The sequence below is a fragment of the Armigeres subalbatus genome, chromosome 2, assembly GCF_024139115.2.
Source record: "Armigeres subalbatus isolate Guangzhou_Male chromosome 2, GZ_Asu_2, whole genome shotgun sequence".
NCBI lineage: Eukaryota > Metazoa > Arthropoda > Insecta > Diptera > Culicidae > Armigeres > Armigeres subalbatus.
In genome coordinates, this window is record NC_085140.1 from 152619966 (window position 1) to 152632989 (window position 13024).

The window sequence follows — 13024 nt, forward strand, 5'->3', positions numbered from 1 at the left end:
GAATTGAAAAAAATGAAAATGGGAATTTGTTTTTGACTACCGTTGGGGATGATAATTTTTTTTTTGTAAAATTTTGCACTCATGATTTTCTAAGGCTATTGATGATGTAAACATGGACAGTGATTTGACGGAAATTCGGTGGCGGTGCAACACTGAAGGGATGATTTCATGATTAATGATGATAGAAAATTCACGAAAAAATCAAATAAAATTAGGATTCCGAATAAAAAAAAATTAAAAATAATCATAAAAGGGAAATCAATGAAAACTATCGAAAAACGCCTTTTTATTAGATCTCAGGATCTTCGATTAAAAGCTAAGATTTTTTTTTTGCATCATTTGAAGGTAAATAATATCGATGACGGTTCAATTGACATCCAAATGATCAAAACAGCTACTTTTTTTTATTACAAAACAAACCTGAAGCTAGAAATTTCATTTAAAAAGAAGAAGTAAATGGTTACTATTCAATTATTCTTTGTACACAATGTTCCAGAGGAAAAATAAACATTACAAAAGACGAATATTTAGCATAAATTAAATTAAAGTTTATGTTGTGCACGACTTGGGTTTACAACAAAATTAATGCAATGTACATAACAGAACAAGCTTTTAACGTATATATTACAAACAAAACACAAATAGTAATAGATGTTATACAGAATGTCATTCATATAATAAAATTATATTTTCTCATTATTATTTTAGTAACTAAATTGTTTTGAAAACCTTCGAAATATAATATTACAATCAATGAATTTATCATATTCTGGTCTTTTTATTTGCGCAATTGACTTCTATATTAAAATCAGTAACAAATTCCATCAAACATCACCAATCCACCTAAAGTATATTCAGCTATGAAGTTAAAGGCACACTGGTAGAAACACTTACCCGTCGGGTTCAGTCCACTGGTGTTCGTTGGAATAGCACCGGCCAGTCCGAGGGCAGCTAGTCCTGCAAGAGGGTTTTTGGCGAGTCCACCAACCTGTTTTAAGAGAAACAAAAACAAAATAAAAAACATAGAAAATTGCAACATAATTAAGACGGAGACAGAAAGAGAGAGAACGAGAAAGGAAACATTCGATTAATCATTCCGGTATTGGTCTACTAGCGCATTGGTACAAATTGGCACATGGAAACAGAAAAGATCAAACAGCACCATTTCGTGTGGTTAGGGAAATATCGCATTCCGAGGAATCAAACCTAGTAATACTTCGAAGGTGGGTACGGACGGATGGACGGGGAAGCTAATATGTGTAATTGCCACTAGTCAATGAAGTTGATTAGTCAGATGATGGAACAATTCTACTGATGAAGGATGATGAATAGAAACTTATTTTCAATATCTATTTAAAAAAGGCTTTTTGAATGACGCCATCCTTTGCAGACTTTACATAATTTATTCAAGTGTTTCATCAACAAAATTTCAAAGGAATGTTCAAACCAGCTGCTCAATTTGCGCATAAAGCTATTAAGATTCGACTGGTAACCACCGCAACCAGTTCCATTATATTTGACCAGCCTTTATGCAAACGGATTATCATCCCATAATTATGATCAGATCAAAAAGATGCTAATTTGAAATTAATTTATTTAATCTGGTCCATTTATCCGCCAGATAGATCCCATATAAACCCATCAATCATTTTTGCGTAAAAAGCGAATAAATGACAGTATTCGATACGACAGCGATGATACCGACGATAATGGGACACGACAACTCGAGAGCAGTCACTTGTTTGCTCGGCCACACAGTCAATGAACAAATTGACAGCAAATAAACGCTGCTGCTGCTGTAAATGAACAAGCGCCGCATTATTCTTCCTGAAATGGACGTCCTTCTGGTGGACGAAGTGCTTTCCAAAACGCGATGGTTGGAATGGTAACTATTTACATTCCCCGGGGATTTGTTTGAACACGAGACCTTGATGTCCCTTGTGATGAGTCGCGGCACATGCTTTGAACATATTGTGGATGGTCCTCGTGAAGAGAAATGATTCACGGAAATTTTGTTTTCCCCGCTGATGAGGTAAATAAGAGCAGCAGGAGTGCACGATTTGCGAGCTGAATTGTCAGTTGAATCAACCGTCCAAGCATGTACTTTCTATAGGTTGCTCATTGGTAGCACTTTGGTTGTAATTAAATGAAAGCGCTGCTATGGCTGACTATTTGAACGTATGCAATTCACACTGATTTAGAGGCTAATTGAAGGGTTCAATAATGACCTCCAAAGCTTCACGGAGAGAATTTTTATGACATGTAACTGATATAATACTACGCAACATTATTGGCCAGAAATCCAATTTCTAGCGAAACTAAATTAGTTTTCCTAAACAAACACTACTCTTGCGTAATTATTACAATGCACAACTCCCTTTTCTCTGCAATGGCGGCAACCACAGTCGACAAGCGGGTGAATTGATTTGTCCTTTTTCGATTTGTATAGGAAAACGCCTCTAGCCAACATGCAATTGCAAACGCAGGAACAATACTTGTGTAAAGTTACACCCGCGCCATACATATGACCCCAGGCAAATCCCGAAAGCGCGAAACTATAATCATCGGAATACATCGCCCCGCATTCATCGTGTGGGTGATGTTTTGACTGCGTGGTCGCTAGTCTGCAGGACATATCCACATATTACACGTTCGGGAGTCCAATAATATTCATTATTAACGTTACGTGTAATTTGATAATTGTTGCACCCTCATCACGTATTGTATATGTGACCTCTGAGGATTTGAAACCGATTGACACCACCTTTTTCCTTCTGAACAAGTGTGGCGTATTTCATGAACATTCTTCTCGGTGCCAATATTAAACAAGGATAGATTTGACTCGCTATCTAGCCAGAGGCATGTGAAACAAATCCATGGTTGCTCCACATCATCGGGAGTTGACATTTACACGTCCACACAGTTCGGAGGCTATGGGCCAGCGGTCTGTGCCTATTGTTATGCATTGCGTCCTGTTCCAGCAATATTGAATAGAAACATTTTGCGTTGCACGTACATAGTATGGAAACCAATTCAATTAAAAATAATTACAACCCAAAAAGGGGTGAGACCTATATCGTTCACTGTGAGAAGCGAACTTCAGATTGGTTTCATAATATCATGTTGGTTTGGTAGAGAACAATAGAAATTGTATACGGATTGTTTTTTCATTTGCAGTAGAAATAAATTTAAAAATGTTTGGTCATTTTAGGCTAGGTCGCAAAATATGTCCTTAATTGACCATTTTGTATGAAAAACAGCGAATGCGTTATAATTATTTCCGGGTTTAGGGGACAGTTCTCATCACTGGCCCGGGTCATGTATTCGTGGAAAAGAAAGAGAGTTCTTCCAAACTCTACTTGCAGACAAGTATAATAAAGTTGCAAACTGAAATAATTTTGGATTCCATTCAAAAATACATACATTCAAAAATATGGGCATCATTGTGCATCTCGACTTGTCAGCATTTTCGTATGACTGCTTATGTGGTTTGCTCGACTCGAATCGATATGCCCAATGCTACACCAGTTTTACAACACACGACACACGACAGCTTTGTTGAGTCTATCGAACGACAGCGAAGCAAAATCATCACGCCAAGCAACGCAACTGAGATGCACGCCTCAAAGTGTTATGAAAGCTGCAAATCCTCTGATCACAGTCGAGTTTTTGTCGCCGGCGTGCTGCAGTTGTCCTCTAGCTGGCAAGTATGAGCAAACTTGGAACAACTCCCTCCTGTTAAATTCGATAGAAAGATCCTTGTTCAGGAAATTTACGGATTAATATCAAAATGGAATAAGTATGCAAACGAAAATTAAACAGCTTCGGTTACAGCTAGCGATCTGTGATTATGATACTGCAGAGCGAAATGGACAATGCAAAATTATCATCGGATTACGCATTTTTTAGCCATGATCCAAGTATATCAACCAGTTAGTTTTCTCATGGCGGAGAGTATTAGTAGCAGTTATGGGTAGTAGATTGGCCAAAAGTCATACGCTAAGCCAAATGCCACTTGGTCGGCCGAATGTCGTCAAATCGAATTCCATTGTCTCGAATTGAAAACATAGTTCGACACTTATTGCCGAGAAATTCTCGGCATCGCCGTGACTGCAACGGGAAGGTAATATCTGGTTAGTTGGGAACGTAATCTATTGGAAGTTGCCTTGATAAAAATGACTTGAAAATGTTCATTTGTGCGAAGTCATTTTAAAAACACAAAGGCAAAAACCATGTTTCAAAGTTCAATGCACGCTCTTCATTCGTTCGAACTGACGCGCACTACAAAAGCAAAATCCATTAAGCACTAAATTAGTTATCTTTTTTGCCTCGCGAAAATAAATTACACACAATAGACGCCCGGTTGCTTTTGCATACTAAGGAGCATTGCCCTTCTATAGGAGAAGCACGATCCATTAAACAATCCAAGAATATCCTTCGACTGAAATCAATCATTTAGCCGAGAGAAAAAAAACATTGCTTTTTGGTCGTTTGGGAGAAAGGGTCGTTTGGCCAAACGGTCATACATCCAAAAGCGTAATATAACCGAACATGTAATTTGGCCGAACGGGTCATAAGACCGTAAATATCGTTTGTGCAACGAGTCATATGGGTGAAAATGTCTTTCGACTGAATAATGGTGAATATAAACACGTATGTAGCGATTAATGAAATTTGAGAAATGAAAAGTAAGATGTAAGATGTGAGAAATAATAAATGAGAAGAAGTAAACAGTGCAACGCATCATTTTTCATTTCTTATTCCTCACTTCTCAAATATCATACTTTTTACATTCACTATTGTTCGGCCAAACGACATTTTCGGCATTTGAATCCGTTCAGCAAATGACAATTACTGTCAACCCATTCAACCAAATGACATTTTCGTCCGTGTAGCATCTCGTAAGTTGTGCTTCTGTCTGAGACAGATATTTTGCTGCCTTTGGGTAATTTCAGCTTACCGAACCAACGGTAACAGCTCGAGAACGTGTTAAGTTCTCTAAAATGTATGTGCAGATCAGCAACATTCTCTCATCGAGATCATGATTGCAATTGCCCTACGCCAAGTAAAAAAAAAACCCGTGGCTACGCCACTGATGCTAGGGTATTTAGTTTAGCTGTTTTCGCTATTTCAGCGAAGCATCTTGACTTAAATAAACCTTCAGCTCCGCTCTTGCTCTTTGACAATCATCATTCAACGTTTGTTTTACTTCTTAATGTGTGTACAGTGACCTTGGTGGCACAATTTGAACTATGACTTCAGGGCATATGATTTTATATGAATGAAACTTTCGCTAATATAGAATGGGAGTCTGTTATGCGTTTTGGAACAACTGACGTAACTGTATCAGTATTCTAAAACAAACTGCACTTAATTTACAACGTGTCCCGAAAAAGACAGAAAAATGGCTAAAATTTTGTGTCTTCACTGCTACTCCTCGACGCCAAAGCACGAAGACTTCATACTATTATTCGCCAAGCCGGCAGCTGCCACTCGAGAATTTCTTTATACCTTTGTAATAATGTATTTGAATTACGTATAAAAGCGTTATACATGTTGCCTACTATTTCTTTATTTGAGACCCTTTTCTCAGGGTGTCCATTCAAAATCGATTTTTAGATTCCCGGTTGGAGAATTTACTCTAAGCGGTTCTCAACCTCTGGGGTACATGTACCCCTGGGGGTATCTTCGCTGGCCCTAGGGGGTACCTCGGACAAAAATGCGTAGTGGCAGATGTATTACAATTCCAATAAAACCTTATTGATAAAGGTTTTTTATTTCATGACATTGTACAAGACCATAATATGCATGACGATCAGTAAATCATAGCATATTGAATCCTGCTCTAAGCTCAAGTTCAGTTACTGTTTTGGAAGAGGATTGGAAGCATCCTTCTACGCTTCTATGAACCTCATTCCAAGCAGCTCGGAAGACTTCTTTCAAGAGTGTTGGAATCCTCTTTTCAAACGGCTAGGAAGCCTGCTTTCAAGAAGCATGGAAGCCTCCTCTCAAGAGGCTCGGATATTTTTTAAGAGGCTCGGAAGTCTCTTTCAATGGGCTCGTAAGACTGTTTTCGGATGTATGACATTCGCCAGAAAGTAATTTGCCAGAATGGATTATTCCCCTGAAAGCCATTCGCCAGAATGCACCATTCCCCAGAATTGGTCATCTACCATTTACCATGCACACGTTTGTCCAGTAGGCACAATAATTCACGACGTCATGAACTTTTGGCATAACTGTGGACATTTTTCATAAGGAATTTGAGGAATATAACACCTCACCGGACAATAATAGAATTGAAAAGACGTATTTCTTTTGAAGAAAGCATACATAAGCCCGGATAAGAGGCCAAATGGTGGATGTATTTTTTTTTTCAGATATTTGTTTGCCCAGAGTAAGGCAATGGTGGGTGTGATACTTTCCTGAAAAATAGGCGCTTGCCCGGATTAACGCAAGGGTGGATGTAATTTCTTCTTTAAAAGCAGGCGCATGTCCGGATTAAGGTAATGGTGGATGTGACCCCTTCTTTAAAAGTAGGCGTTTACTGGGAATACTATACTGGAAGATGTGATTCTTTCTTCAAAAGTAGGCGCTGGACCGGATTAAGGCAATGGTGGATGCCATTCCTTCTTTAAAAGTAGTCGCTTGTCCTTATTAAGTAAATAGTGGATGTGATCCCTTCTTTAAAAACGGGCGCTTTCCCGGGGTAAGGCAATGGTGAATGTGACCCCTTCTTTAAAAGTAGGTGTTTGGTTTGCTGGGATTACTATAATGGAAGATGTGATTCTTTCTTCAAAAGTAAGCGCTGGACCGGATTAAAGCAATGGTGGATGTAATTCCTTCTTTAAAAGTAGGCACTTGTCCGGATTAAGGCAATAGTGGATGTGATCCCTTCTTTGAAAATAGGCGTTTGCAAGTCAAATGAAGCAATGGTGGATATGATCCAATTTTTTTTAAGAAGGCGCTTGCTCCGATTAAGGCGAGGGTAGATGTTATCCCTTATTTAAAAGTAGACATTTTGCCTAGACTTGTAGATATAACTTCTTCAATGAATACAAATAGCTGTCTAGTATGGCTTAAGGTGATAGAATCCAATGAATTATTGGCAGTTGATGGTTTCCCATACGCCGCTGTCAGCATCCAGGTGCTATCATATATGCGCGAATTGCCAGCATGAGTTAACCGCCAGAAATTTGTATGGCGAAAGGCATCTAACGTGGGATTTCATAAAAGTAGGAACTTTTCACGAAAAACTATTTGGTACCAGTTATGTAGGAAGGTGTCAGCCACTACTTCTACCAAATATTTTTTCGATGAAGGTGCTTAATTTTGAGAAATCGTACCTTAGATGCCTTTCGTCATACTGATTTCAGAAAGTTAAACCGTAGACTGCCGCTCAAAGTAATCACCCACTTTGTAGATTCGAAATGATCGCCGTACCCCGATAGATGTCGTTTGCTGGGATTGGATACGCTGGAGCAGCGGAGAAAAGTTCAACAATCACTACTAGTAGCCAAATTGTTGAATGGTGAAACTGATGCACCTGAATTACTTTCCATGTTAAAACTTCCGTGTACCCACTAGAACTCTTCAAAATTTAACATTGCTTCAGCCACGATTCCACAGAACAGTTTTTGGGAACAACGAGCTGTGGAAGAACAATTCGAGTTTAATGAACCAACCAGAAGTTTTGCAAATCGAATCAAAAGAAGAATGTAGTGTCCTAATATGTTTTTATTCATTAAGACTAATTTGTCAGGTGGATTATTTTAAATACAAATACAAATACAAATGAAGTCTGCGTCTAGAATGAGGCGAAGGAATATGATATCCATTCGCAAACAGTTTGTTTGGTAGGTACTAGACAAATATGAATGTATTTTTTGATAAATAGTATCCACCTTTATCATCTTTATGAAAATTGTCTAATATGTTAAATAATCCCTTTTATAAAAATTAATTATACCGAAAATCCCTTCATTTGTAAATAATGCCAAATCCCCGTTATGAAAAATTACCTTCTTTATATAATTCTTTTTCTATTCTTTAGCCACCAAAAATAACAGGAATTTCCAGTTTTACTATTTCTGGGGAATGGTACATTCTGGCAAATAGTCTATTCTGGGGAATGGCTTTCTGGCATATGGTCCATTCTGGCAAATAGGTTTCTGGCAAAAATCGTTCTGGCAAATGTCATATAATCCTTTTTTCAAGAGGCTCAGAGGACTTCTTTCAATAGGTTCAAGATGCTTGGAAACCTCCTTTAAATATGCTTGGAAGTCTTCTTCAAAAAGGTCTGGAAGCCTCCTTTCAAGAAGCTTGGAAGCATCCTTTCAAGAGGCATGAAAGAATCCTTTCAAGCGGCCCGGAAGCCTCCTTCCAAGACGCCCGGTACCCTAGTTTCAGAAGGCCCGAGAGCCTCCTTTTAAGAGGCTCGGAAACATTTCAAAAGGATCGGACGCCTTCTTTCAAAAGGCTTTGATAGCTCTTTTCGAGAAGCTCGTAAATCTTTTTGCAAGAAGCTCGAAAGCTTCCTTCCAAGAGGCTCGGAAGCCTTTTTTCAAGTGGTTTGAAAGCCCTCCTTCAAGAGGCTCGGAACCTTTCTTTCAGGAGGCTCGGAATTCTTCGTTCAAGAGGTAAGCGTCCTTTCAAGATGCTCAGAAGCCTTCTTTCAAGTGGCTCGAAAGCCGTCATTCAAGAGGATCGGAAGCCTACTTTTAAGATACTCGAAAGCCTTATTTCAAAAGATTCGGAAGGCTCCAATAGTCATGAAAGTCCGTCTTGTAAGATGCTTGATCTACAACCTTACGGAATAATGCAAATTTCAGCCAACTTTTTGGAAAGCCATATATCCCGTTAGTTTTCAGGTCTATTTTTCATATATGTTATGAGTTACGCTTATTTTCATTTACAGCAAAAAATAGGAGGTACCTTCATTGATGCAAAAGTTCGAAGTGGTAGCTCTCAAGAAAAAGGTTAAGAACCGCTATGTTAGAGCATTTAAGAAGAAAATTATCATTTTTAATTTTTTTTGTTTATGCATTGAAGGGAAAACTAGGAGGCTCTAAGACCTATTCATTTTCTTGATTTGCATTACATCTCCCACTGTGATATTGCCGCCTCGCAGCTTAGTGTTCATTGAGAACTTCTACAGTTATCAACTGCGAGATTTCTAAGCTAAATTACCATTTTTGCATTTGTATATAATGAGGCTAACACGATGATACTTTTACCCCCACGTCGAAAAAATGTCCAACCCGAAAATTTTCTAGACCGGACCGGCAATCGAACCCAGCCACCTTGAGCATAGTTTTGCTTTGTAGCCGCCCATCTTACCACACGGCTCATGAAGGCCCCCGCTCTCACCACTATATTCTTCTATTATATTAAGCCAATTGTGCAAAAAATACTCAAATATAAATATTTCTGTTGAGTATCCCGGACAGAAACCATGGAAAGAATAACAAAACATGATATCGACTTGATTGCTAGAAGAAATAAAAGAACAAACAACGATATCAAAAATTTGCACTGAAATATCATTTAAATTTCAAGATATGCTATGGATAAGAACAAACTAATGGCACATGATATTGATCACTTCTTACAAATAGCATAACTTGATCTCCTCATGATTAGTGCAAAATATGGATATTGTTGTCTGATCTTTTATCTTTTATATCAATCTTGTCCATATCTCATTGTGCTATCTTATCAACATTTGATATTATTGAGCTATTTTCGTCACAAAAATCAATGGGTCAAAATTTACCAGTTATCCAACGATTTTTTTGTAATAAATAACCAAACCACTTTTAGACATGCATTGAAGTTTATATTGTGATCGAAATCAAAAACTTCTAAAAATTATGTGCAATTGATAATCATAAGACGTAATTACGTATATTGGGCTGGTCACGTTGTTCGTATGCCGGAAGAACATCAAGCGAAGATAATATTTAGTAGAGAACCCGGAAGAGGCCGCGTACACGATGGCTTTTTGCAGTTGAAGAGGATCTGAGGGCGCTCAATGTTCAGGGCGACTGGAAGCGATTGGGCCAGGATCGAGTCCAGTGGAGAAGGATACTACATTCGGCGTAGGTTCATCGAAGAGCTGTAGCCCATCAAGTATCAAGTAAGTACTGCGTATATTTTTTAACCTAATTAAATTTGAAAAACTTTTGTTTCATCACAGTTAGACGTCTTGTTATGAATCCTTACAATTCAGAGTTCACTATAAATTAATAATAAATAAATAAATGCATATCTGTCCCATATAGATAGACAGTCAAGCGAAGGTGAAAAATTTTATGCTTGCAGCGGCATTGTAGAGCTTCATCTTCCAACTTTCATCGAATTGTTTCAACAACAAAATGCAATATTTAGTCCCGCTTTATGGTTTCATTAAATTGCCTAATATTAAATTTCGTTTAACCCTTAAATGCGCAATGTTGTTTTAAAACAACAAACCGAAAATACCTTTAATGTTAATGATTTTAATGGTTGTTTACGTTAAAAATATTTTCGGCGATTTCTAAAAAAATCGCCTTGCGCCTTTAAGGGTTAAAGGTAGTGAAATTATTTAATAAAATCAAGTAACTATGGATTCACAATAAAAAACCTTTTTTCCACGGAGGCCGATACAAATATTAAAAACCCTGATTAATCCAACTCGCGGTGTTGTTGCCTTTCCCGTGCAAAAACAATATTTAAAAATATGAGTGAGTCTTTTTTAGCGTGTTTTGAGCATAAGAAATAGTATTTCATAACTTCTGTTCCCATAGTCCAATTTGGCCAATTTTCAATAGCAAACAATGGGACAGGATTCCCCGTCGAATGAATCTTGTTGCGAGTAGTTCGGTAAATGCTAAGTTTCAAAAAGTGTGTCTACAAAATGTTGTACACATACACATACACACACATACATACATACACACAAACAGACATCAACTCAATTCGTCGAGCTGAGTCGATTGGTTTATAACACTATAGGTCTTCGAGCCTTCTATCAAAAGTTTGGTTTTGGAGTGATCATATAGCCTTTACGTATACTTAGTATACGATAAAGGCAAAAACAATTATGTCTAGCTCCCCCCTCAGTTTTTTTTTGCCCGAAAATAATATTTTGAGGGAGCAACAAAAAAATTGGATTTTTTTTTTCATATTATTATTTATTTTTTATTATGACTTGACCTTCCGGTGACCAGTCGGACATAATTTTAATTAAATATTTATAACGGCCTAATTTAAGTTATGCCAAATAACTTTTGTTTTTTTTTTCGAATGTGAAAGGCTAATACAATTTTCAAATTTCTTCAGGAACCTACAAATTATGTACAAAAAAATCTCTAAAAATTTATTGAGAGATCCTGCACAACTTCAACCATATCTCAGGATAGAGATCATTCAATTGGTCCTCTGATTCACTTGTGGATGAGGCGTTCAAGAGATTTCAAGAAACAGCCAAAAAAGAAAATAGATGGTAGAATAAAAATATTTTCCGCCCGTAAATCCCGGATAAGCTTCCAGAAAAAATCTTGTATGATTTTTTGAAGAAATTCATGGAGGAGATACATACTTAAGTAATTCGCAAAGAGATACCTGGAGAAATCAAGGCATTTTTTGGCTGGAAATTCCATCGTAAATGCCTTTGGGAATTCTTTTGAAAATTCCTTGAGCAATGCTCACAGAATTTCTTTTCGAAAACTTTCGGAACTTTTTCGGAAATTCCTTCGAGAAATCATTTGTACTTTTGGGATATTCCACCAGAAATAATTCACAAAATTCCGCCAAGAATTTCTCATTTTCCAGGGATTTAATAATCCTCCTGAAATGCCCTTACAAATGTTTCTTACGCTCATTATATTCATAAAATATATACTTTTCAGGTCTATTCGATTCTAAAATTAGTGGGACAAGTTAACGAATTTTTCGAACAAATGTAGCATGGGACAATTATGCGTAGAACGGCAGCTCTCTCGAAACCTGCTCTAAATATAACTCGCTCGGAGGTTTGGGGATTTCTCGTTGCTAGCCATTCTATACACTCGCCCACAATTATGGAACACTTTTTTTGTTTTTCAAAAAGTAGCAATTTGTTAAAAAAATGTTTAATATGGTTTAAATATGATTTATTTGAATAAGTTTGATTTGATCAGTAATTGGGTTGTTTAGGGGTATATATGTTTTTACATATTCTGAATCTGCATAAAAAACTGACCCTAATCCCAATTTTTTAGATTTTTTTGAGCACCGGAACTATTTTTAATTTGCATTTTAAATTTATATGGGACTAAAAATTTGTTCTTATGCTGCATGGGCCAACTGTCATTCTATGAATGTTAGTGTCATTCTATCGATTAAAATGGTTTATTGTTTGCTGTATAAAAACGTAAATAAAGGGTTTACAAACAAAATAAAAATATGTTGAAGATCAGCAAAGCATGCTCTTTATGTTAAACTATAAAAAACCTCATATTTTTTTTGCTAAACAACCCAATTGTGAACACGACAATATTTTCCCACAATTATGGAACAGTCAAGTCTCTCCTGTATAATTTGCTTCCTATTTTTTTTTGCGTCGACAACCAGGATCAGAAGTAATAATTGTGGGTTAGTGTTATAGTATTTATAACTACACCCAAAACAATTCTGGGTGACATTCTTTGTATTAAGCAAAACTCGCATTCAAACCGATCAGAGAATGTCATACTTGTTAATACAGCTCATTGCATTAAGTCGGTTTATTTGGTTTCGATCAATACATCCAAACGAATCTCGTAGAACAAGTATATGACAGCAATATAACTTTAACCCACACAATCTTCCCGATTCCATTTAGCTTGATAACGGAGAAGGACACAAATATGCATGGTGCTTATTCCACTCGTATCACTCATTGCTATCCCTGTTACGCTTCCACTTGTCACATCCGCATAGCATGAAACGTGGATTATGATTGCCTTTGGTCGCGTCGTTCCTCATCTGGTAAGTCCAGATGGTTAGCGCGTCAGTCTAGATG

At 37.2% G+C, this 13024-nt stretch overlaps 1 protein-coding gene across 12 annotated transcripts in view; it reads right to left on the bottom strand.

Annotated features, from left to right (window-relative positions):
• LOC134211035 (poly(rC)-binding protein 3) overlaps positions 1-13024 on the bottom strand; it is a 413468-nt gene that overhangs the window by 70684 nt on the left and 329760 nt on the right. For all 12 annotated transcript variants that reach the window (XM_062687577.1, XM_062687578.1, XM_062687572.1 and 9 more), the window contains exon 8: positions 895-988. In XM_062687577.1, coding sequence (XP_062543561.1) covers positions 895-988 — 94 coding nt within the window. The remainder of the gene's footprint in view (positions 1-894; positions 989-13024) is intronic.